General features: G+C 45.9%; 1 protein-coding gene across 1 annotated transcript in view; it reads left to right on the top strand.

The window, feature by feature from the left end:
* ANKRD33 (ankyrin repeat domain 33) overlaps positions 1-26,061 on the top strand; it is a 36,654-nt gene extending 10,593 nt beyond the window's left edge. Inside the window, 6 exon segments of the mRNA XM_058309110.2 lie at positions 22,772-22,951; positions 22,953-23,024; positions 23,257-23,386; positions 23,537-23,653; positions 25,068-25,254; positions 25,256-26,061. Coding sequence (XP_058165093.1) covers positions 22,772-22,951; positions 22,953-23,024; positions 23,257-23,386; positions 23,537-23,653; positions 25,068-25,254; positions 25,256-25,790 — 1,221 coding nt within the window. The 3' untranslated portion in view covers positions 25,791-26,061.
* The last annotated feature ends 1,082 nt before the right edge of the window (positions 26,062-27,143 follow it).

The following is a 27,143-nucleotide window of genomic DNA, read 5'->3' as shown; positions in this document are numbered from 1 at the left end:
TCAAGGTATATATAGTAAATCTTTGCTCACATATGCAAGCATTTTTTTGGGGGAAGATTCCAGAATTTTGGGGTCAATGTCTATGTGCATTTTTTATATTGATAGCTACTGTCAAATGCTTTCCAAAACTACTTCACTAATTTACATTCCCTCCACAGTGTGAGCACTTAATAATTATTAACGTTTAAGTTTTGCTAGGCTGCTGGGCCAAAAAGAATATTTCATTATTGTTTTAGTTGGCCTTTTCCTATTTACTTGTGAGGTAAGCATCTTTTCATTTGTTTATTGGCCATTTGTATTTCTTCTGTGAATTATTTGCCCATGTCTTTTGCCCATTTTCCTATTGGGTTGTTTTTTAAATTATTTAGGATTAGAGGAAATTCTATTTTCAACAATGGGATTGACAAATCTTTCTGAGCAAAACAAAGTAAATATGCTGGGTAAAATATAAATGCAACTTATTTTTAAAAACTAGAAAAGCTGGCCAGATTGCTATAATTTATTAAGTTAATATAAAAGGGAAATGTACTCTCTGCAAGGTTTTTCTGTAAACTTACAACTGCTCTACTAAAACAAAAACCTGGGAAAAATGTAAGGGAAGGCAGGAACTCAGGGAAACCGAACAAAGAAACTCTTTTTCTCTGAGGATATTTATTGACCTGGCAAACTCGTTTCAATTTCCACAGACTTTACCTTTGACAGAACCAAATTGAGGAGTCTAATAAGAGATTTTCCGAAAAATCTGGGACTCCAAAGAGGTACACCCGCAATGTAAAACAGGACCTGAAAAAAAATCCAGCCCAATGTCCCCTGCAGGGGGCGTCAAGGAAAATTGCCTTAGCGCTACACTGATAGGGAGGAGCCTCTCTGACTTGTAACCACTAGTTGGCCCTTGAGCTGGTCTGCACCCAAGTTCACATCACCTGGGTGATCTAAAGCTCTCCAAGTCAGGAATTTAGTCTAAAGTGGTCAGGAGGTGCTTGACAGGCGCAAACCCACATTATCTCTGAAGGAAGATACCTTCATCCTCAGGCTCAAGGAATTTCCACCATAATTTTCCTGGGAAAATAAAGAGCTCACAGTAAAAACTACAACAACAAAGAAATAAAACCCTAACATAAAAAAGAAAACTGACACTGTGAGCAAGATCCAAGAGACAGAGTCAGCCGAGAAACAGACTTGCAAGGTCTTTAGACATTGGAATGCTCACATCCAGAATATAAAATACTCGTGTTTAATGTGGCCAAAACATGAAATAAGCTTGAAAATATCTGCAGTGAATAAAGAGGAAACTGTAAGGAATGACTACAGAGTTTTGACCAAAAAAGCAAAAGGAAACTCTAAAAATGAAAAAATAAAATAATTAAATCCATTAATTTATTGTTTCTAAGCATACTTTATTTTTATATGGTATAAGCAGATAAAATAGCAATGTACATTAAAGATTATTCCTGGGAAACGGACTTTGGCCCAGTGGTTAGGGCGTCCGTCTACCACATGGGAGGTCCGCGGTTCAAACCCCGGGCCTCCTTGACCCATGTGGAGCTGGCCATGCGCAGTGCTGATGCGCGCAAGGAGTGCCCTGCCATGCAGGGGTGTCCCCCGCGTAGGGGAGCCCCACGTGCAGCCTCGAAGGAGGGAGCAGCCTGCTGAGGACTGGCGCCGCCCACACTTCCTGTGCCGCTGACGACAACAGAAGCGGACAAAGAAACAAGACGCAGCAAAAAGACACAGAAAACAGACAACCGGGGGAGGGGAGGGGAATTAAATAAATAAAAATAAATAAATCTTTAAAAAAAAAAAAAAAGATTATTCTTTATATTTGAAATTGAAGAAATTTTTGAAAAATAGATATACCTAATTCTTAAAATTTTCATAACTGGCTACTCCTCTAATTTGAAATATAAGAAAACAAATTATTTTTCTTCTACACCAACATATCCATCAGTATCCGTTCTTCTATCTTGAGTAGCAACATGCTGTATAGAATTCATACTTTAATCCTTCAGCTGAGGACAATATTTAGTTTTATCAGTTTCATAACAGAAAACAACTATTTACAAACTTGGATACTTCTGAACATGAACAGAATCTTTGCATGGTGGTTTTTATATTTAGGATAACCACTCCCAAGATGTATGTAGAATTCTGTTACTCCAGCATCATCGTATTTAGTATTCAGTATTCAGTACCGTGTTGCTCTGCAATTCAAAAGTATCCATGTATAGCTCTTCATTCTCATACTATTCATTGATAAAGAAAAACTGAACAACTGTATCATTTTTCTATTGCTGCTGTAGCAAATTACCACAAATGTAGTGGCTTAAAACAGCACAAATGTATTCTCTTATAGTCCTGAAGATCAGAACTCTGAAATGTTCTTTCTGAGGTGTCAGCGGGCTGCATTCCTTTTGTAGGGGAGAATGTGCTGCCTTGCCTTTGCCAGCTCCTGTGTTCCTTTTCTTGTGGCCCCTTCCTTGCATCACCCCAACCCTCTGTTTCTGTCACCAAATGTCCTACTGTGACTCTCTCTTGTCAAATAGCCTTCTTTCTGCTTCTGTCATCACATCACCTTCTCTCTGATAAGGACCTTTGTGATTACACTGGGCCCACCCAGATAATCCAGGATAGTCTCCCATTTCAAGGTCCTTAATTTAACCACCCTGCCAGGAGTATTCTACCATGTATGGTGACATGTTCACTGGCTCAAGGATGTGGACATGGATATCACAATAATGTTAGATCATTTTCATAAAGTTTTAAATCACAGAACCTTAAAATAACTAACTGGGCAGATTTAACAGCATATTAGATACAGTTGAAGAGAGAAATGGTTACTAGAAGATAGGTCAAAAGAAATTATCCATAAATGCAACACAGAGGGAGAAAAAAGATGAAGTTTCAAGAGATGTTGAGAGACATGGACAATCAAGTGAGAAGGTCTAGCATATGTATAATTAGAGTTCCAGAAACAGAGGAAAGAAGAATGGGACAAAGGTAGTATTTGAAGAAACTTTTCCCGAATTGATGAAAGACAACAATTTACAGATCCAAATGCAAAATAATAAAAATCTATAGAATGAGAAATAATAAGAAATCCCTACCAAAACGTAATGGCCTTATACTTCAGAATACCAAAGACAAAGAGAACATCTTAAAGGAAGCAAGAGAGAAAAGACAAGCTTCAAAGGACACAAGATTAACTTTCCACAGCAACAATGAAAGCCAGAAACTAGTGGGATATTTTTAATGTATTGATGCACCCAACAACTATAAAATACACATTCTTTTTAAGTACATATGAAATATTTGCAAATTTTGACCATATAGTAGACCATAAAGCAAGTTTCAACTTTATATATATATGTATAATATATATGTGTATTTTATATATATATATACATATATTGTTTTTTTTTTTTAGTTCCCAGGAAGTGGGGATTGAACCCAGGACCTCATATGTGGGAAGCCAGTGCTCAATCACTAAGCCATATCAGCTCCCTTGAGTTGGTTTCTTAAATTTGCTTTGCTTGTTCTTTGGTTTTTTCAGGAGGCACTGGGAGCCACACCCAGGACCTCCCATATCCGAAGCAGGCACTCAACTGCTTGAGCCACATCTGCTCCCCTCAGCTTATTTTAAAGTTACAAAATAAATGTTCTGTAAATGCAATGCTAAAGTCAATAACAAAAATATAATCCCAATTTGCTTGGAAGTTAATAAACACATGTCTAAATAATTTGTTGACCAAAGAGGAAATCATAATGCAATAACTAAGAGAGTAATTAGTGGAAAATTTTAAGTTTCTTAAATACGTCTATTCAAAAAGAAGAAATGATGAAAACTAGCAATGTATATATCTCAAAAATTCAGAAAAAGAACAGCAAAATAGGGTCAAAGTATGTGGAAAAAAATAAATTTTAATAGATAGGAGCAGGAACTAATGTATTAGGAAAAAATAGGCAACAGAGAAGATAAAAAATTCCTTGAAAGATAATCCGTAACAAATGTTACACAATAATGTAAGGTGTTGGGGGAGGAGTGATGTATGGGAATACTGCACATTATACATGGATGTTTTGTAAGCTCACAACTCTTCTAATAAAAAATATATATACTGAAAAAAAAGTTTCTTGAAAGAAAAGACTAATAAACTTGACAAACCTTGGTGAGATTGCTCAAGGAAAAAAGAAAGGAGAAGGCACAAATCACCTATAAAAGAATTAAAATGAGGTCTTAACTATAGATGCTAGAAGCATAAAAATATGGTAAGAAGATATTATAAACAACTTCATAATGTGGGGTTGGGTCAACATTAGAAAATCAACTAATTCATGTTCAAAAGATGTAGGTAAAGCATTTTATAAAATTCAATTATTTTTACTTCCTCCCTTTAAAAATAAAACCTCTTTGCTAAATAAGAATAGAAAGGACTTCTTTAACTTGATACAAGATGTCCACAAAAACCTTAAGCTAATATAATACTTGGTGGTGAAACATTGAAAGTTTTCGTTTTAAGATAGGGAACAAGGGGAGTGGATGTGGCTCAAGCAATTGAGCTCCCGCCTACCACATAAGAGGTTCGTGGTTTGGTTCCCAGTGCCTCCTAAAGAAGATAGTGAACTGGCACGATGCGCAGGCTGATGAAACAAGATGACACAAGAAGAGACACAAGGAGAAAAAAACATAATGAGAGACACAAAAAAAGCAGAAAACAGAGATGGCTGGAGCAATTAAGCACCTCCCTCTAACATCGGAGGTCCTGGGTTCAGTTTCCAGTGCCTTCGAAAGGAACAAGGAAGGCAAACAGACACAGCAAGTGCAAACAAGGAGGGGCGGGGAGAAATAAATAAATAAAATAACAAGGCAAAGATGCTCGACATCATCATTCGAGTCAACATTGTACTGGAGAACATACAGCACAGTAAAGTAAGAAAGAGAACACATATAAGGACTTGAAAGGATGAAACAAAAACCTCGTTGTCATAGATGATGTAATTGTCTACATAGAAGAGCTAATAGCATTGACAGATATTTTATTAAAATCAGCAGTTTATATATATATATATAATATGTACTTTGAAAAAATAATAAAGATACACAAAACAATAAATAAAAAGTAATGGAATAATGGACATTAGATTCAGGACAACAGCAGTCTTAGGAGGGGGAGGCAAGGCATATGTTGAGAGAATCATGTTTAGATATAGCTTATTGTCAAGTGCTAGCTTTTGTTTATTACAAAAAAAATTATTTAAAGTAATTATATTACATTATTAAAAGTAATTAACTAACCAATCAACTAAACAAAAGCAAACCATGAAGGGACCTTTAAGGAATGGTCATTAACTAAGGATTGTGATTAATCTAATTCATTATATATGAGGTCTAAGAAAGAGACAAATACTGCATCTATATCAACAATAAGCAAACAAAATATAAGGCTTGCTTCAGCATAGTAAGAAAGACTGTAAAGAGTCTGGGAATCAACCTAACAGTGAACGCATTAAAACTATTATGCAGAAAAAAGTTTAACTCTATTGAAGGAAAGAAAGGAAACCTGGAAAGTGGATAAATATATCATGTTCATTGAAGAGAAGATTTAACATTCTGAGGCAGTCAGTTTTATCCAAAATAATCTATAAATTCCATGTGATTCTTATCAAAAGGCCAGCAAATTTTTTAAAGAATTCAACAAATTTATTAGCAAATTTCTATGAAAGAATAAAAGTAAAATTTGAAAATGAAATTCAAATATGGAGAACTCACCCTATCAGATACTCAGACAGACTACAAAGCTAGAGTAATAAATAATTGTTGGGAAATGGATGTGGCTCAACCAACTGGGCTCCCGTCTACCATATAGGAGGTCCAGGGTTCGATGCCCAGGGCCTCCTGGTGAGGGCAAGCTGGCCTGTGTGGTGAGCTGGCCCACATGGAGTGCCGGCCCATGCAGGAATGTGGCCCTGAACAGGAGAGCCATCCTGTGTGGGAATGCCACCTCACATGGGAAAAGCCACCCACTGCAGGAGTGCCAGTCGAAGTAAAGAGCTGGCGCAGCAAGATGATGCGACAAGACACAGAGGAGAGAAAATAGAAGACATAGCAGAACAGGGGAGCTGAGGTGGCGCAAGGGAGTAATCGCCTCTCTCCCACTCCAGAAGGTCCCAGGATCAGTTCCTGGAGCTGCCTAATGAGAACACAAGGAGACACAGAAGAACACACAGCGAATGGACACAGAGAGCAGACAATGGGGGGAATGGGGGAGGAGAAAGAAACAAAAATAAATCTTTAAAAAAATAAATAAATAATTGTGTTATTGGCACAGAAACAGCCTAATAAAACAATGGAAGGGAAGCGGATGTGGCTCAACGGATAGGGCGTCCGCTTACCATATAGGAGGTCCAGGGTTCAACACCCAGGGCCTCCTGGCCTGTGCGGTGAGCTGGCCAACACGCAGTCCTGTCACAAGCAAGGAGTGCCATGCCACGCAGGAGTGCCCCCCTGCGTCGGGGTGCCCGCCGTGCAAGGAGTGCACCCCGCAAGAAGAGCGGCCCCACGTGAAAAAAGTGTAGCATGTGCAGCCTGTGGTGCTGCACATATGGAGAGCTGGCACAGCAAGATAATGCAACAAAATGAGACACAGACTTTTGGTGTCACCTGACAAGAACGCAAGCGGATGCAGAAGAACACACAGTGAATGGACACAGAGAGCAGACAACAGGGGGGTTATGGGGGAGAGACATAAATAAAAATAAAACTTAAAATAAAATAAAACAATGGAACATAAAAAGAAAAGTTGAAAGGAATGGATGTGGTTCAAGCAGTTGAGCGCCTGCCTCCCAAGTGGGAGGTCTCAGGTTCAGTTCCTGGTGCCTCCTGAAAAAACAAAAACAAACCAAAAAAACAAACAACTGGGACAACCAGCAAGATGGCAGTGGAGTAAGGAGCTCCTAGAGTCAGCTCCTGCTACAGGGCAGTTAGTAATCACCCAGAGCTCTCTGGAGGTAGTGGAAACACCTGTTTGGGGGCTCCAGGAGGCCAGAAGGGCATCCTGCAACGTCCCTGGGGGAGTGGAAGGAGGAGACTGCCCGTCTGCCAAGAAGACTTGTAAGCAGAGCGCTCCACGCCATGGAGGCGGGTGCCCATCCTCCACTGGAGGCACAATCTGACTCAGGAGCTGTTCCGCAGCTGGAATTGAAAGCTCCACTTCCCCAAAATGGGGGAGGAAGAGACGGTTGGGCACCAATTTCAGCTATGATGAGGAAACTCATTGGGCTGCAGTATGATCCTGAGAACAGCTAAGGTTTGAGCCTGTCCAAGTCAGAAAGAGGCCGGTAGCTGCCATCTTAACTCCACGCCTGTCACGAGGGGAAGTGGGGCTGACTGAAAATCCCAGCGCTGGTGGGGACCGGCTTCTTCCCATCCAGATCATATTGCAGCTCTAGCCTAGGCCCCAGTGCCACCTCCAGCAGGGAGGAAGCTGCGGGGACCTGCACCAGGCTCTCCGGGAAATTACTGGCCAAGCCTGGAGGCCGGTGATTATCCTACTCTGGTGGCACAAGCTGCCCCAGAAGCTGCTCTGTGATGGGAATTGGAGGCTCCATTTCCCAGAAACAGGGGAGGAGGAGACGGTTGGCTGCCGATTTCCGATACCGATTAGTAGACTTGGCTGGCTAAGAGATAACCCTGGGAACAGGGGTGTGTGAACCAGCCCAAGTCAGAAAGAGGCCAGTAGCTGCCATTCTGACTCTGCCCCCAGCCTGAGGGAAGCCGGGCTGACTGAAACTCTCTGTGTTGGCAGGAACCAGTTTCTTTTACGCAGACCAGCCTGCAGCCCGCCTAGGCTTCAGCCCCGCCTCTGGAGGGGAGGAGCCTGAGGACCCCTGCACCAGCCTACATAGTAACTGCAGGGAACTTTGACTGGCATAGACCAAAAATCAGAAGTCTACCAGGGCAACTGCGGTCATCTTGGACCCACACTGCATAGATTGCTGCCCACACCTGCAGCTCCATCCCTGCCCCAGGCAGGGGACAAAGGGATGTGGAGCTTCATCAGTCTCTCTGGGCAACTACAGTCTAGGCCTGCACGTGGATTATTCCACACAGCTGTGACTCTGTCCCTATCCTTGACAAAGGAGAAAGTTGGAAGAAGCTTCATTGGTCCCTGGTGCAATGACGGCAGCTTGAGCCTCCACAGCTTATAGCACCAACTACATACTTCGCTCCTGCTGCATAACCAGCAAGGGAGAAATGATAGGAAGCCTAAACTAAAGGGAAAAACTGCACCCAGAAAAAATAATCTAGTAAGCCAGATGCAAAGACACCAACAAAAAATTACAATCCACACCAAGAAACAGGAAGCTATGGCCCAGTTAAAGGAACAAGTCTCCAGATGATATAAAGGAGTTCAGACAACTAATTATAGATGCTCAAACGAATCTCCTTAATAAATTCAATGAGATAGCTGAAGAGATTAAGGATATTAAGAACACACTGCATGAGCACAAAGAAGAATTTGAAAGCATACATTGAAAAATAGCAGATCTTATGGGAATGAAAGGTGCAATCAATGAAATTAAAAAACAATGGAATCATATAATAACAGATTTGAGGAGGCAGAAGAAAGGATTGGCAAACTTGAAGAAATGGCCTCTGAAAGTGAACATACAAAAGAACAGATGGAGAGAAAAATAGAAGAAATTGAAGGTCTCAGGGATCTAAATGATAGCAAAAGGTGCGCAAACATACGTGTCATGGGTGTCCCAGAAGGAGAAGAGAAGGGAAAAGGGGCAGAAGGAATATTTAAAGAAAAAATGGTAGAGAATTTCTCAACTCTATTGAAGGATAAAAATATCCCTGTCCAAGAAGCACAACGTACTCCCATCCGAAAAAATCCAAATAGACCAACTCCAAGACACAGAATGTCAAAAGCCAAAGACAAAGAGAGAATTCTGAGAGCAGCAAGAGAAAAGCAATGCATAACATATAAGGGATATCCAAAAAGATTAAGTGCTAATTTCTTACCAGAAACCATGCAGGCAAGAAGACAGTGGTCTGATATATTTAAGATACTACAAGAGAAAAACTTCCAGCCAAGAATCTTATATCCAGCAAGACTCTCTTTCAAAAAATGAGAGCGATATTAGACTATTCACAGATAAACAGAAACAGAGAATTTCTAGGCAAGAGGTCAGAATTTCAGGAAATACTAAAGGTTGTGCTAGAGCCTGAAAAGAAAAGACAGGAGAGAGGGGCCTGGAAGAGAGTCTAGAAATCAAGTTATATCAATAAAAGTAACTAAAAGTGTCAAAAGAGTGGCGAAAATAAAATGTGACAGGTAAAACTCAGAGTCAGGAATAAACTTAACCAATGATGTAAAGCACTTGAATTCAGAAAACTGCAACTCAATGTTAAAACAAATCAAAAAAGCCCTAAATAACTGGAAGAACATTCCATGCTCATGGATTTTTTTATTTTTATTTTTTATTTTTTTTATTTCTCCCCCCTTCCTCCCCGTCCCAGGTGTCTTTTCTCTGTGTCCATTTTGCTGCATGTTGTTCTTTTGTCCGCTTCTGTTGTCGTCAGCAGCATGGGAATCTGAGTCTCTTTTTGTTGCATCATCTTGCTGCGTCAGCTCTCCGTATGTGCGGCGCCATTCCTGGGCAGGCTGTACTTTCTTTTCGCCCTGGGCGGCTCTCCTTACGGGGCGCACACCTTGTGTGTGGGGCTCCCTACATGGGGGCACCCCTGCGTGGCATCAGCACTGAGCGTGGGCCAGCTCCACACGGGTCAAGGAGGCCTGGGGTTTGAACCGTGGACCTCCCATGTGGTAGATGAACGCCCTATCCACTGGCCTAGTCCGCTTCCCGTTGCTCATGGATTTTAAGACTAAATATCATTAAGATGTCAATTCTACTCAAATTGATATACAGATTTAATGCAGTCCTGATAAAAATTCCACCAGCATTAAAGAAAAAATTGAAAATATGATCATTAAATTTATTTGGAAGGGTAAGGAGCCCTGAATAGCCAGAAACATCTTAAAAAGGAAAAGTGCACCCTCATCTCCAGACTTTAAATCATAATACCTACCTAGAGTGGTAAAAACAGCATCGTACTAGCCTAAAGACAGACACAATACAATGGAACCAAATTTATGGTTCAGAAACAGACCCTCACCGGTACGGTCAAGTGATTTTTGACTAGCCTGTCAAACTCACACAGCTTGGGCAGAACAATCCATTCAACAAATGGTGCTGAAAGAATTGGACATCCATAGCTGAAGGAAGGAAAGAAGACCCCTCTCTCACACCTTATCCAAAAATTAACTCAAAAAGGATCAAAAAACTAAAAATAAAAGAACCATAAAACTTCTAGAAGAAATCATTGGAAAATATCTTCAAGACCTGCTGGTAGGTGGTAGATTCTTAAAGGAGATAAGAGAAGGACTGAGTGGACTACTGATGTTTAATGTATGCAGAAGTTTTAATTAGCTTTACTGTAAAATTGTGGAAATGTGTAGAGTGGATGGTAACACACAGTGAGTAACAGCTAGTTTATAAATGGGGATGTGACTGAAAACGGTAGTCTAGTTATGCAAATGCCAATTGACAGAATGCTTGAGAATAATGTAGGAACTGGACAGCACAGTAAACCAAGAGGTGGGTGAGAATTGCGGTTGATGGTACAGATGCAAGAGTGTCCTTTGTTAGCTAGAACAAATGTATATCACTACTCCAGGGTGTTGAAAATGTGGAGAAGCATGGGAAAAATACAACTGGAGTGAACTATGGACTGTGGTTAGTAGTAATAATAATATTCTTGCATCTATGCAAAAGATGTCCTGTGTCGATACTGAGGCAGTATGGAAAATATGAGCCAAATGTACACTATCGACAGGGTAATAATCAGATGATATTATTTTATCTGTAGCAAAGACACACCACATTATGGTGTTGATGGAGGGGTGTTGTCTGGGAATTCTGCACATGTGCATGATAGTTTTATAAGTTTACAACTTACGTCATAAAAAAAATATATTTAAAAAATAATGATAGGGTGGGTTGGGGGAAAAACATACCAAATATAAGATAAGGACTATGATTAGTAGTAAGATTTTGACAGTGTTCTTACATAGTTTGTAACAAATGTCTCATGACAATGCAAGGTGTTGGTGGAGGGTTGATGTATGGGACCCCTGTATGATGTTATGCATGTTTGCTCTGTAAGTTGACAACTTGTACTGTACACTTGTTTATGTATGTTCATATATAAATGACGTAAAGATAATAATCAGATTGGTTAGGGGAAAATACTTTGTTTAGTAGTAATATTTTGACAATGCTCTTTAATCTTTAATAAGGTTTAAAAACAATGCAAGTTATCGGTGGTAGGGTGAGATTTTGTTTGTTTGATGTTATATATATTTGTTTTGTAAGTTCACAACTATTACATACTTATTGTTTATATATGTTTATGTATGTGATATATTTTAATAAATTTTTTAAAAATTAAAAAAAATAACAAGCAACAAGCAAAACAAACAATAAAACTAACAGAAGCCACTGTGGCTCAGTGGTTGGGCACCAGCTTCCCACATTTGAGGTCCCAGGTTCAAACTCTGGCCCCAGTTACCTCAAAAAAAAAGAGAGAGAGAACTTGAAGTTTACATAAGATGAAGACAACAATGCAAATCAGAGAAGACAGAATTGTTTTCTAATAGCTGAGGTTAGAAATCTGGCTCACTAAATGAAGAAAAATGAGTTTGAACCACCTCCTCACACCATATATAAAAGTGATGGACTAAAGACGTGATATTAAAAAAAAACTGAAAAACTAAGAAAGGAAACAAAGATCTTTGTGACTTTGGAGTTGGAGTCTTCTTAAACAAGACCCCAATGCACAAACTATAAGGAAAAATGTTGATAAGTTTAATAATCAAAATTCAAGATTTCTTTCCATGAAGGTCACCATAGATGAAGACAGGCTGAGCGTATAGTTGCCATCTCTAGAACTGACAATGGGTTTATTATCTAGAAGGCACGAGATATGAGAAAGAATTCCTGAGAATTCAATTTTTTTTTAAAGATTTATCTTATTTCTCTCCCCTTCCCCCTCTCCTCCCGCTCCAGTTGTCTGCTCTCTGTGTCCATTCGCTGTGTGCTCTTCTGTGACCGCTTCTATCCTTGTCAGAGGCATGGGAGTCTGTTTTTCCTTTTGCTGCGTCATCTTGCTGTGTCAGCTCTCCGTGTGGCACCATTCCTGAGCAGGCTGCACTATCTTTCGCGCTGGGCGGCTCTCCTTACGGGGCACACTCCTTGTGCGTGGGGCTCCCCTATGCGGGGACACCCCTGTGTGGCAGGGCACTCCTTGTGCGCATCAGGACTGCGCATGGGCCAGCTCCACACGGGTCAAGGAGGCCCGGGGTTTGAACCATGGACCTCCCATGTGGTAGGCGGATGCCCTATTCACTGGGCCAAGTCTGCTTCCCGATAATTCAATTTTAAAAGACCAGAAATTGCCTAGAACACTGGGCAAAGGCTGCGAACGGGTAATTCACAGAAGGGGGGTGGGACAAGAATGGCTGTCAGTTGTGGAGAGGCCTGCTGATAATCGGGAAAAATCCCACATAAAACAGCAAAATCACTTTATGGTGCTATCACACTGGCAAAAATTAAAAGACTGAAAAGTTACAAGCATTGACAAAGATGCAGGAAAATGCTTTTGCACTGCTGGTGGGTACACCGCAAAATTGAGAGCAATCTAACAGTACCTGGTCAATATGTGCCCTATGACCCAGTAATCTCAAAGATGCTCTCTCACAGGTCCGCAGGCAGACATGAACAAGGATATTGTATTAGTCAGCCAAAAGGATGCTGATGCTAAACACCAAAAATTGGTTTGTTTTTTTTTTGTTTTTTTTTTTATTTTATTTTATTTTATTTATTGACTTTGTAATAATATTACATTAAAAATATATATGTGAGGTCCCATTCAACCCCACCCCCCCACCCCCCCTCTCCCCCCCCAACAACACTCCTTCCCATCATCATGACACATCCATTGGATTTGGTAAGTACATCTTTGGGCACCTCTGCACCTCATAGACAATGGTCCACATCATGGCCCATACTCTCCTCCATTCCATCCAGTGGGCCCTGTGAGGATCCACGATGTCCGGTGATCACCCCCGAGGCGCCATCCAGGGCAGCTCCACGTCCCAAATACGCCCCCACCTCTCATCTCTTCCTGCCCTTCCCCATACCCATCGTCCACCATGTCCACTTTTCCCAATCCAATGCCACCTCTTCTATGTGGACATTGGATTGGTTGTGTCCATTGCACCTCTATGTCGAGAGGAGGCTCAGATTCCACATGGATGCTGGCTGCCATCCTCCCATTTTCAGTTGTAATCACTCTAGGCTCCATGGTGTGGTGATTGTCCTTCTTCAACTCCATCTTAGCTGAGTGTGGTAAGTCCAATAAATCAGATTGTAGGTGCTGGAGTCTGTTGAGGCTCAGGACCTGGCTATCACATTATCAGTCCAGAGATTCAAATCCCCTAACTATATCTTAAACCCCAACGTTAACTGCACCTCCAGCAGATTAGTATGAAAGTCTTATGAAGGGAGATCCCATCTGAGTCCAGATTCATCACACATAAACACCATTTCCAGAGAGGGGCCATCTGCCCTGGTAGTAAACCCCATCGGCCATGACCATAACTCTCATGGGTCTCTTTAGCCTTCATAGGAACCAATATCTGGGGGTTGTATCTGCTTTATCTGTCTCTCTGACTCTGCTCAGTTGTGCATGAGGGCAATCCTTCTGCCAGCCTCCAGACTCTTTTTTAGAAACTCGTAGCCATATAGACTCATTTCTCCTTTCCATTTCCCCCTTACTTTAGGTCAAACAGCACTTTAAAGTCATGTTGTTTTATGTAGACATGGATATTCTGCTGATCCGCATTGAACCTTCCATATAAGGTCCTTTTCCAGTTGCATCATCAGTTGGTATTTGATAGTGGTCCCTCGTTGCCAGGGAGGCTCATCCCCGGGTGTCATGTCCCACGCTGGAGGGAAGGCATTGCATTTACATGCTGAGTTTGGCTTCGAGACTGGCCACATTTGAGTAACATGAAGGCTGACAGGAGGAAATTCCCAGGCACAATGTTGCTCTAGGCCTTGTTCTTATTTTAGGTTTATCAGCTCACAAGCATAGTCATTAGCATCAGGGGCTCACTGTTGAACCCTCACTCCCTCCCGGTCCCCGCCGCTGTACCTGGGAGACTATCGCTGCTCCCCTAGGGACCACGACAGAGCACCACTGGCCAGGAACCCAGTACCCCCCCTGCTGGGTTTTTAATTGTTGCCACTATGAGTATATCCAATCATTACCATGCACCCTGGACATATGTTCTGTACAGCTCCCTGTCAGCCATATATCACCTGTCATTGGTATCCCATACCAGTATCCCTCCATTGCCATTTTTGAAACACTCTGTGATCCAGAACTCCCCGAAATTTGAAGCCCAATATAATGTCATGGTCCCTTACTAGGGAATGGCATATAGCGATGGGTTTAAAGGATAGATAAAGAACTTGGATAAAGTTAGATAAAGAACTTCGATAAAGAATGTTGACTTGAAAAAATTCCACATCCTATCCTTTTTTTTTTTTTTTTCTCCCCCCCCCCTAATTATTCAGTGTTTCTTCGTAGGAGTCCTAGACCACAGCAATGCATATATATAATATACAACACTCCCATACATTCACCACAACACCTTTTTCCTTCCACAGCGATACTCTTACACCCTATTCACATCATATTTACTTAAGGTGATGTACAGAGTCTGAGATATTAGCTTTCTAACATGGTAATATCTGTGCTTACATTATGGTGCATACTTTAGGATACACAGTTCTTTACATTTTTAGTTCTCCTATGTTTTACATTATGGTTTACATTATCAGTCTGTCGTCTCCTATATGTTATGGTGTAATATTACATGTTTTATATCCATCCTTGTGTACTCTCAAGAAACTCCTCCCTTGCCCCCCATTTACTTTGGTTCCACACATTTAACGTCCATTTTCCCTTCCACCTTGGTGCCCACAGTGACAGTCAACCTCCGTTTCCTGAGGAGCCACTTCCAGAGATAGATGGAATAGTGTTTAGGGCCTAACTTGCTCATCTGCCCCAATGCCCTGGGAGCCACCCTTTCTCTCGAGGGATAGAGTTCCCTCTATTTGGTGGCATTAGTCCTCCCCAGGATGTGGGTCCACCCCCACTCTCACTACTTGGGATTCTACCCCATGGTGTCACCCACTCTGGCAGAATGAGCATTTAGACATTCCCCAGGAGCCCGTCCTGCATCAGACCCTCCCCTCCGAGCATTCTAAACAGGTAACCCTCTTTATTATATTTTGATATTATTTTCTCGGCATTTTACTCTCCACCACCTCCTAACCCTCTCCTGTGTTCGTATGCTACCCCTCCCTCCCCCCACTTTTGGGCAACATTACCCAACCGTCCCTCCCCAGCCACCCTCAAACCCGTAAAGCCCCAACCAAAGGCAACCCCTTGCCCCCATTTTATCTCTTCTTTGTGTTCATACTTACCACCATCTCGTCTTAAGTTCCACCCCTGCAGACATCGGCTCATATCCTTCCTCCACCCTCCGATTTCCTGTAAGCCTATCGTTCAGTCTCTTGCTATCTAGGGCAGCTTGGTTATTTCATATCATTGAGGTCATGTAGTATTTGTCCTTCAATGTCTGGGTTGCTTCACTCAACATAAGGTTCTCAAGATTCATCCATGTTATCACATGTGTTTGCAGTGTGTTTGTTCTTACAGCCGAGTAGTATTCCATTGTGTGTATATACCACATTTTATTGATCCACTCATCTGTTGATGGGCATTTGGGTTGATTCCAACTTTTGGCAATAGTGAACAATGCTGCTATGAACATTGGTGTACATATATCGGTTTGTGTCCTTGTTTTCAGTTCTGCTGGGTATATACCCAGCAGTGGTATTGCTGGGTCATATGGCAAATCTATGGCTAGTTTTTTGAGAAACCGCCATACTGTCCTCCAGAATGGTTGGATCCTTCTGCATTCCCACCAGCAGTGGATGAGTGTTCCCCTTCCTTCACATCCTCTCCAGCACTTGTATTCTTCTGTTTTTTCATAGCTGCCAATCTTATGGGTGTAAGATGGTATCTCATTGTAGTTTTGATTTGCATTTCCCTGATAGCTAGAGATTTGGAACATTTTGGTTTGTTTTTATAAAGGGTATTTATTTGCGATAGGATACCAGGCCATAAAGCATAAGTTACTTCCCTCACCAAAGTCTATTTTCCCGTGTTGGAGCAAGATGGCTGCCGACGTCTGCGAGGGCTCAGGCTTCCTGGGTTCCTCACTTCCAGGGTCTTGCTTCTCTCTGGGTTCAGAGTTCCTCTCTTCCTGGGGCTGGCTTCTCTTTCCTCATTGGGCTTACTTCCTGTGGCTCCAGCTTCAGCATCAAACTCCAACATCAAACCCAACCCTTGGTGGGTGGGGACTCACAGATAAAGGCATGGCAAAGGACAGAGTGGAGGGTTTTTGATGTTGGGGTTTTGATGTTGGAGTTTGATGCACAATACCCTAATTATGGGCCCAATCAAAGCCCTAATCATAACTTAATCACGCCCAGGTAGAGGCCACATTACAAACATAATCCAATATCTATTTTTGGAATTCATAACCATATCGAACTGCTACACTCCACCCTCTGAATTCCAAAAAGACATTACAATATTCAGATAAACCTTAAATCAGTAACAACGTAAGTACTAAATCATATCACAATCAATTTAAAGAAATACAGTTTGTTTTGGGGCAAAGACCTGTCTGCTATAGACCTCTGAAACTTACAAAACAATGTATCTGTTTCCAATACACAAATGGACAGACAAAGGATAAACGTTTTCATTACAATAAGGAGAAATTGGGAGGGAAACGAGTCTCGGGTCCTCTACAGCTCAGTAAACCTGCAGGGCATCCTCCATTCGATTTCAGTCTGAGAGTCATTCTTAAGATGATGGTTTCTTCTGCGTGGTGCTGTGGGAACCCTTTCACAGGCTTGCCCAATGGCCATTTTCTTGGTTCCACCCTCATCGAGCATCTGGGTGTTGACCAAGCTCCAGACCTCTCCCACCAAGAGTGTTGGGGTGATTGCCACACCTCAGCCAATATTTGGGTTAGAGTCTTAACGCCCCTAGTACAGTGATGTGAAGACAACATTCTCCCTAAACTTTGGCATACACGCTCAACCCTCTCAGAGCAATGAGTTGATCACCTGGCCTTCCCTAACCTTTGGGGACAGGTCCACCCCTCTCTTACCTGTGGGGTGCTGATCTTAACCGCCCTAATCCTTGGGGAATGTGCTCCACCCTCTCTGCACCCTGGGGCAGCAAAACTCTTCCGGAACATTAGATGGGGATATCCACCCCCTTCAACTGCTGGGGCAAACTCACCCTCTCTGTACACATGGGTGGGGTTCCTCTCTTGGCCCAAGGTGATGTCCTAATTCCAGATCTCAGCTTCCATGGTTTTCCTCTTGAAGTCGTTTCCCCTTCAATCCCTCCTTTCCATGTCCCTTTTATTCCAGGCAGACAGTGGTTTTGTTCATACAGCTCTCTCAAAAATCTTGTTGGTTTAGCATGGAGGAGGCAGGGGTCCAAGTCATCAGACAGTAAGACTTTCCACAAGTCTTTCTGACATAACTGCATCTTCAATCTTGATTTACCAGTTCCAAGTTTAGTTAAGTCCTCCAATGGGGCACTTTCATCTGGGAGCTTGATTTCCAGAGGCTTGGAATTTCCAGAATTAGTTTCTGTTTTCTTTGCACCTGACAGTTCAGTCCTCAGCATGTCTCTCTCGTCTAGCATTTTGCTATAAGCTGTAAGCAGAAGCCAAGCTACATTCTCCAGGTTTGTTTTGGAAATTTCTTCAGCTAAATGCACAGGCTCACCATTTTCAAATTCTGACTTCCATAAAACACCAGGAATTAATCTTGTTAAGTTCTTTGCAACTTTAAAACATGGAATGCCTTTCCTCCAGTTTCCAATAATAGTTTCATCATTTACTTCTAAGGCATCATAAAAAGTCTCTTTAGCATCCATATTGCTATCAACAGTCTCTTCAAAGCAATCTAGGCCTTTTCCATCAAGCATCTCACAATTCCTCCGAAAAATACCCCTTACCCATTTATAAAACCATTCCAGCATTTTGGTAATTGCAAAAGCACTTCCCCACTCCTTGGTACCAAATTCTGTATTAGTCAGCCAAAGGGTGCTGAAGCAAAATACCAAAAATTGGTCGGTTTTTATAAAGGGTATTTATTTGGGGTAGGAGCTTACAGCTACCAGCCCATAAAGCATAAGTTACTTTCCTTACCAAAGTCTATTTTCACATGTTGGAGCAAGATGGCTGCCAACGTCTGCGAGGGTTCAGGCTTCCTGGGCTCCTCCCTTCCAGGGTCTTGTTTCTCTCTGGGTTCAGGGTTCCTCTCTTCCTAGGGCTTGCTTCTTCCTGGGCTCAGGTTCCTCTCTTCCTGGGGCTTCTCTTTCTTCTGCATGCTGACTTCCTGGGGCTCCAGCTTAAGGCTTCAGCATCAAACGCCAACATCAAAACCCCTCACCTCTGTCCTTTGCCATGCCTTTATCTGTGAGTCCCCACACGGTGCAGACTCAAGACCTAATGACATGGCCCAGTCAAAGCCCTAATTATAGCTTAATCACGCCAGTACAGACCAGATCACAAACATAATCCAATATCTATTTTTGGAATTCATAACCACATCAAACTGCTACAGATGTTCATTACAGCATTATTTGTAGTGGCAGGAAGTTGGAGGCAACCACGCATCCATCACTAGAAGAGAGGATCAGTAAAATGTGGTTCAGGCCCACTATGGAATTCTAGGTAGCAGTTAGAAGAGATTTACCAGATTATGTGTCAGGCATTGTTGATTAGCTGACACAGTCCCTCTCCACAAGCCCCCTTCTCTCTAGTCACCTTTTAGGTGAGTGTGATCATGTAACACCACTCTGGCCAATGAAACGCAAGCAGTAATCTGATGGGCAGGGTTCCTGGGAAAATCTTTGCTTTCCTTTTTTTTTATTTTTTAAGATTTATTTATTTCTCTCCCTGTCCCCCCCGCCCGCCCTGCCCCCGCCCCAGCCCCAGTTGTCTGTTCTCTGTGTCTATTTGCTGCATATTCTTTGTCTGTTGTTGTCAGCGGCACGGGAATCTGTGTTTCTTTTTGTTGCGTCATCTTGCTGTATCAGCTCTCCATGTGTGCGGTGCCATTCCTGGGCAGGCTGCATTTTCTTTCGCGCTGGGCAGCTCTCCTTACGGGGTGCACTCCTTGCACGTGGGGCTCCCCTATGCGGGGGACACCCCTGCATGGCAGGGCACTCCTTGCGCACATCAGCACTGTGCATGAGCCAGCTCCACATGGGTCAAGGAGGCCCGGGGTTTGAACTGCAGACCTCCCATGTGGTAGATGGACGCCGTAACCACTGGGCCAAGTCCGCTTCCCTGCTTTCTTGATAAAAGACGCAGTGTGCACCTTTTTACCTCTTTCTTTTTCCCCACTTCTTCCTGCCTGGAAAATGGATGTGATGGCTGGAGGTTCAGTGGCCTTTTTGTGGCCATGAGGAAAAGACAAGAGACTCCCAGAAAAGGTCCTGACATCAAGCTGCTCAATCAACACCAACAGCCTTTAATATCTGAACTTTTATCTTATGTGAAAAAAACAAATCCCTATTTGTTTAAGCAACTTGGATCAGTTGTTTAATTGCAGTCAACAGAAACAAATTCAGCTAGTTTGAACAGAAAAGGATGGAGAAGCAGGCTCTAGGTCCAAGAGCAATTCCCAGCTTTGAGAGTCACATGGGGGAAACGGACTTGGCCCAGTGGTTAGGGCGTCCGTCTACCACATGGGAGGTCCGCGGTTCAAACCCCGGGCCTCCTTGACCCGTGTGGAGCTGGCCCATGCGTAGTGCTGATGCACGCAAGGAGTGCCCTGCCACGCAGGGGTGTCCCCCGCATAGGGGAGCCCCACGCGCAAGGAGTGCACCCTATAAGGAGAGGCGCCCAGCGCGAAAGAAAGTGCAGCCTGCCCAAGAATGGCGCCGCCCACACTTCCCGTGCCGCTGAGGACAACAGAAGCGGACAAAGAAACAAGATGCAGCAAATAGACACAGAGAACAGACAACCGGGGGAGGGGGAGGGGAATTAAATAAATAAATAAATCTTTAAAAAAAAAAAGAAAAAAGAGAGTCACATGGCTTCTCATATGTTTGGGAAAACAGTAGTTATTACTACAGGAAGCTGATGAGTCAGGAAGTTGCTCACCACAGAGCCTCAAAACTTCTGTCATGATCTGTGATGGCAAAACGGATGTCTCGTGACATTTAGCTCTGTTCCAAATTTATGTGTTGCACAAGAGCATCTGTTTGGCAGAACCTAAATCACAGATTCCCAGCTCAAGGGATTCTGGGAAGTGTAGTTTTAGCTTTCCAGCTCCTGCAGTTTAGAAGAAACACTAAAGGGAGTTTCAGATTGATATTGTGCAGCCAATCTATAATAGCCACCCACTCCTGAGGTCAGCTTTTGCTTACAAACCGTTACAATGGATATAAAGCAACAAGGGTAGATCTTTAAAACACAGCACTGGTTGTAAAAAAAAGAAAAAGAACTCTGTAGCACATTTCATAGGATAACAATAAAAAATATATGGGGAAGGGGATGTGGCTCAAGCGGTTGAGAGCCTGTTTCCCACAGTTCCAGTGCCTCCGAAAACAAACAAACAAAATAAAAAAAGAAACAACAAGCAAAACAAATGAAAAAACCAAATCAGGGGAGCCCATGTGGCGCAGTGGTTGAGTGCCAGATTCCCACATACGAGTTCCCGGATTCAATCCCTAGCCCTGGTACCTCAAATACACACGCACACACACACACACACAAAGCAACACTATGTTTTCCAATAAAATGTACGTTTCCACATAAGAGCCGACTGATAAAGGAAGGGAGGAGTAGGAGAGTGGGGATAGGAGATGGAAGAGAATAGAATAAAGAAAAATAAGGGAAATGGATGTGGTTCAAGTAATTGGGCTCATGTCTACCACATAGGAGGTCCAGGGTTCAATGCCCAGGGCCTCCTGGTGAAGGCAGGCTGGCCCGTGAGGCGAGCTGGCCCACACGGAGTGCTGGTCCACACAGCTGACACAGCAAGATGACGCAACAAAAAGAGACACAGAGGAGAGACAATAAGAGACTCAGCAGACCAGGGAGCTGAGGTGGCGAAAGAGAATGATTACTTCTCCCCCACTCCGGAAGGTCCCAGGATCGGTTCCCAGAGCTGCCTAATGAGAATACAAGCAGACACAGAAGAACACACAGTGAATAGACAGAGAGCAGACAATGGAGGGAGGGGGGAGGAACAAATAAAATAATTTAAAAAAGAAAAAGACAACAAGAGGTCTTGTAGAGTCTGATGGTAGGAGTGAGATAAACAGGAATACCATTGCCTCAATTCTCTACACCTGAGGTTCAAAACTAATCCATTACATTTAATATATCATAATTTCTGTACCCCTAATCTGCTAATTCTTCATGTTTTAATTTCCCCAGACTTTATACATCCTGCCATAACCCACTGAATGTACTGGGGGAGAGTGTGAACTACAGGGTAAACTATTATCCACGTGGTGCAGCAGAGCTCCAAAATGTGTTCACCGAGTGCGACGAGTGTGCCACGATGAGGGGAGAGGTTGCTGGTGTGGGAGGTGTGGGGTGTGGGGGTGCAGGGTATACGGGAACCTCATATATTTTTTAATGTAACATTTTTTTGTGATGTATATATCTTCAAAAAAAATACAATTTATAAAAATGATGGGGTGGGGGGTGGGGAGTGGGGTATATGGGAACCTCTTATGTTTTTTATTTACTTTTATGTTTTTTTAATGTAACGTTCTTTGTGATCTATTAACTTTAATTCAAAAAGTCTAAAACAAACAAAACAAATGAAAATTTCCCCGGAAACTCAAAAAACAGGTCCAGGTGATCCCTCTTCGCACCAACACCCCTCACCAAGCCCGGCTCCTGCACAGGCTGCGGAGCTAGGCTGGAAGGCCCCATGCCCCCCCCCCTTCCCCCCCCCCCCCCCCCGCACCTCCCCAGGGCGTTTGTGAAGGGCGAGTCTCCGGGGCCAGGGGGAGGAGCGGCCGCAGCCCGCCCGGCTGTGACGCGCGTTGTCGGCTCTCGGTCCCCCGAGGAGGGTGCCCGCCCCGCGCGCCCATCCCTTCCCAGCCCGGCTTGCTCCGTCCCAGGCGGGAGGGGTTTGCAGCAGCCCTTCCCTTAACTCTGCCATCTGTTGCCTGCACGGCCTCCTGGGGAGGGACAGTCACCCCGAGCCACTCCCAGGAGTCTGCGGGGAGACTGTGGGCTGCAGACTGCGCCCCAGCAATGACTGCGTCGAAGGGACCCCCAAACCCCCAGTTAAAAGCCCCATGGGGAACAGAAGAAGAAAAGGCCCTCTCTGCATTTCCCCAGGATCCGGACCTACCAGGGACCCTGTCAGGCTCCGGCCTGTCCCGGTGGACGGGGCAAGACGGTGGACGGGGCAAGACGCCCCATCAGAGGTGGGCAGGGGTGGACTTGGGGCGCTGGGGCCCTGGGAGGCTGAGAGCCACGGCTGCCCCCGTTCTGTGTCCCAGGTGCCAGCTGCAGTAGGAGCGGGCCTCGCCTTCTCGTCCGGGCTGGACGCGGAGGAGCTGCCCTTGCGCGAGGGCGGGCCGGGGGCGCCTGCGGCACTGCCCTGCCCGAGCAGTGAGACCCCTGGCCCGGGCTGCAGGCCGGGGGCCCTGTACTGGGCCTGTGCCCGCAACGACCCCCGGCCAGCTCCGAGGCATGCTGGATGGCGGTGGGCTGTCGCCAGAGGAGGCCGCGCAGGTGGACGGCAACGGGAGGGCGAGGAAGCCGGGGCCTGCCCGGGACAGCCGCGGGCAGCTCGGCGTGCCCACCGCGCCCGCCCCGCGGGCTCCGGCGAGAGTCTCAGGGTCAACACCCCCTGTCCGGGTCCTCAGGAGGAGGACAGGGGGTGAGGGTGGGAAGCCACAGGCTGGGACGGGCATGGGGCAGGTGGGGGACCCCGGGGAGAGCCTGGAAACGAGAGCAGGGGCTGAGCTGCCCCCTGCCCCAGACAGGTCTCATGGTGGCCTGCTGCCGTGGCTTCGCGGGCGTCGTGGCCCTGCTCAGCCGCTGTCCTCACCTCGACGTGAACCAACAGGACAAAGAGGGGGACACCGCCCTGATGCTGGCGGTGCAAGCAGGTGTGTGCGGCGGCTCCCAGCCCCCGCTCGACCGCCTAATCCTGCCCGAGCCCCGGCCCGCGCGCGCTCGGCTTTTCCCACCCCCGGCTGGGCCGCGGCGGGTGCGGGTGCGGGTGGGGCTTCACTGCCCCTCTTCTGGGCGCCCTGCAGGCCACGCGCCCGTGGTGAGTCTCCTGCTCAACTACTACGCGGGTGTGGACCTGGAGCGCCGCGACCAGCGAGGGCTCACGGCGCTGATGAAAGCCGCCCTGCGGGACCGCGCCGAGTGCGCGGCTGCGCTCCTCATGGCAGGTGCGCGCGGCGGGGGCCCGGGGCGGGGCCTCCAGTCCCGCCCCCAGGCCTCCCCTCTGGAAGCTGGATCAGCTCTTCCAGTCGCGGAGAGGGGAGGGGCGGAGAAGGGGGATCCCAGCGACAACCTCGGCAGACTTCCTGGAGGAGGGGAATGTGCTTCGGGCTTCTCCCAATCCACAAAGTCCAGCGCTTGATAGCTCCATTTACAATGTGAATGGCTGACCCAGAAAGCTTAGGACAATAACCTCGACCCACTGGACAACCTAAAACAAAAAAAGTGTTAGTATCTGGAAGGTTCTAGTCCTGGCCCTGCTGCTGTGTGACCCTGGGCAGAAGGCGTCTTTCTCTGGGCCTCAGATGGCTTTCTCTGGGTGACTTCCAGCTCTGACAAGTCAGGGCTTCAGGGCACACAGTGAGGTGGAGTTGAGGCCTGTGGCCCCGAGGAGCTCTGGGATGCAGTCCACGCTGAGCACAACATCGCAGGTCCTGGTTATTTGCCAAGGGGGGGGGGCTGCCTTCTGCTGGTCACCTGGGGGACCCCAGCCTCTGGCTTCTCCCTTCCCCACCCTACCAGGAGGGGCTCGGGTGAGAAGGGAGGAAACTGTGCAGCCCTCCTTGCTTTAGCGTGATGCCACGCCTCTTGGGATTGGAGGGGCTGGTGATGCAGAGACAGGAGAGGGGGCCAGTGGAACCCCACACCTGCCGCAGGGGTGCACCTCGGGGCTGCCCTGGACAACCTGCAGACCACCCCTCTGGGCAGCTCCGGGATTCCGGACGGCCCCCTGCTCTGCTCTAGGGTTGGAGACCCCCCGTAGGTCTTCCTGAAATCTTTCCCCCTCTCTGGCCTTCAGTTTCTTCATCTCTTAAATAGGAGGTTGCAAGACTGGCTTTCCAGCCACAGCAGGGCTGGAGCCTATTGGGGTTTTGTTTTTGTTTTTGTTTTAAGATTTATTTTATTTATCCCCCCACCCCCACCCAGTTGTTTGTGCTCCCTGTCCGCTCTCTGTGTCCATTTGCTGTCTGCTCAGCTTCTCTTTAGGAGGCACCGGAACCGAACCTGGGACCTCCCATGTGGAAGAGAGGCGCTCAATCACCTGAGCCCCTCTGCTCCCTGGCTCGTTGTGTCTCTCATTGTTTTTCCTCTTTGTGTCTCTTTCGTTGCGTCAGCTCGCTGTGCCTTCCTGCTGTACCAGCTCACCTTCTCCAGGAGGCACCGGGAAGGGAACTGGGACCACTCATGTGGTAGGCGGTAGCCCAATCACTTGAGCCGCATCCGTTCCCGAGCCTGTAGTTTTGAATCTAACCCAAACCAGTCCTGCTGCGGAAGATTCTGCCCTTGCACGAACTGTCAATCCCTGTCCCACCTGCACCACAATCCGTGCCCCTCCAGGTGCTGACCCCACAGCGGTGGATCCCGCTCAGGGCAGGACGGCCCTGGAGTGGGCGGTGCTGACCGACAGCTTCCACACGGGGCGGAGGATCCGGCAGCTGCTGCGGCGGCCCTGCGCCGAGCAGCTCAGCCGCGGGTACCAGCCCGAGGGGCCTGCCTTGCGCGGCCTTGTGGCCCACACCCGGGCCCCCCCCGACCCTCCTAGAGCGGCTGCAGGCCGCCTTGAGGCTCCCCTCCCCCCAGGCCCCTCCTCAGGAGGGCGGAGTCCTGGACCACTTTGTGACGGTCACCACCAGCCTGGCCAGCCCCTTCCTCACCACTGCCTGCCGCACCCTCTGTCCCGACCACCCACCGGCACTGGGCACCCGGAGCGCATCTGTGCCAGAGCTGCTAGGCAATGCCCCAGCCCCTCCCCTAGTGCCCCGGCCCCCCCAGGCAGTCCCCGAACCCGGGCTTCTTGTCCCTTACCAGAGCCCTCAGGGCATATTGAACCTGTGCCCTCAGTGGCTACGGCCCAGGGACAGTTCCAGCCCCAGACCCCGGCCCCCCAAGATCCTCCTCTCTAAGACGCCCTCACCCCCCAGCCAGTGCGAGCCTGAGCCCAGGCCTGCAGGGCACTGCAGCCTGGCCCTTCCCGTCTGGTCCTACCAGGAGCTCAGGATGGAGAAGAGCAGACAGGAGGGGGAGGCCAGGTGGGCCCAGGGCCGGGGCAAGAAGGTCTAGATGGGGCTGGGAGCAGGTAATCAGGCGCCTCCCCTGAGCTCCTTTCCCCTCTAGAGCATCCTTTTGACTTCTCTCCGCCCCCCTCCTAACTGAATCTGTTCTCAACCCAAGTACAAAATTGTTCCTCGCAGCATTGTTTGCAACAGTAAAAGAGTGAAAATAACCTAAGCATCCATCAACAGGGGACTGGCTAAAATGATAATGGATGTAATTACTGTATATACGCTCTGTTTTAGTTTCCTAGGCTGCTCAAGTAAATACCATGAAATGGGTAAGGCTGAACAATGCGAATTTGTTCACTCACAGTTTTGAGGCTGGGAAAATATCCAAATCAAGGCATCATCACGGCGATGGTTTCTTCCCGGAGACTGGCGTTCTGGGGCTGGCTGCGGGTGATCCTTGGCTCCGCTGTCACATGGCCAGGCACGTGGCGGCGTCTCCTGGTCCCTTCCTTCTCTTCTGTGTTTTCCTCTCTCTCTGTCTCAGTTTCACTCCAGTTATAAAGGACTCCAGCAGCAGGAGTAAGACCATCCTGATGGAGTAACCCCATCAGAAGGTCCTACTTACAATGCATTCACACCCACAGGAATGGAGGAGACTTAAGAACTTGTTTTTTTCTGGTGTGCAAACAGCTTCAAACCATCACACACCCATACAGTGTATTCTATGAAGTGGTAAAATAAGAGTAAGCAAGCTATTTATGATCGGATATGAAGCTTCTTCAAGCTTCTCGTGGCTGTGATGGTTTCTCAGACTTTCCTTGTTCTTGATGATCTTGACAGTTTTGAATAATCGTGGTCAGGTATTTTGCAGAATGTCTCAGTTGGGATTTGTCTGGTGTTTTCCTCATGATTCGACTGGGGTTATGGATATGGGAGGACCACGGAGGTACAGCACCATTTTCATCACGTCCTGTTAAGGGTCCACATTAAGAACACGACTTGTCACTGTTGATATCCACCTCGGTCGCCTGGCTGGTATTGTGCGTCAGGTGTCCCCGCTGTAAAGCTACTGTTTGTTTTTATCAAACAAAAATCACGTTTACCTCAACAGCTCAAGGTACAAATACAGCAAGTGAGTTCAGAAATTCAAGATACAGATTTAAGTATAAAGAGAACTTGATAATACAGAAATGAAAGTGTAAAACACAGAAATAAAGCTCAATTTTAAGAAACGCAAGTAACTTTGAAAAACTTTAGACTAAAACATTCCACTTGCTTTAATTTACGGATGCCAGTGGTGCATTGCGGGGAAGCGGCTGTGGCTCAAGCAGTTGGGCTTCCGTCTACCATATGGGAGGACCTGGGTTCGATCTCTGCGGCCTCAAGGTAAAAGTGAGCCAGGCCTGAGCGA

The sequence above is a fragment of the Dasypus novemcinctus genome, chromosome 12 (assembly GCF_030445035.2).
Source record: "Dasypus novemcinctus isolate mDasNov1 chromosome 12, mDasNov1.1.hap2, whole genome shotgun sequence".
Taxonomy (NCBI): Eukaryota; Metazoa; Chordata; class Mammalia; order Cingulata; family Dasypodidae; genus Dasypus; species Dasypus novemcinctus.
This window is presented reverse-complemented; position numbering and strand designations above follow the sequence as displayed.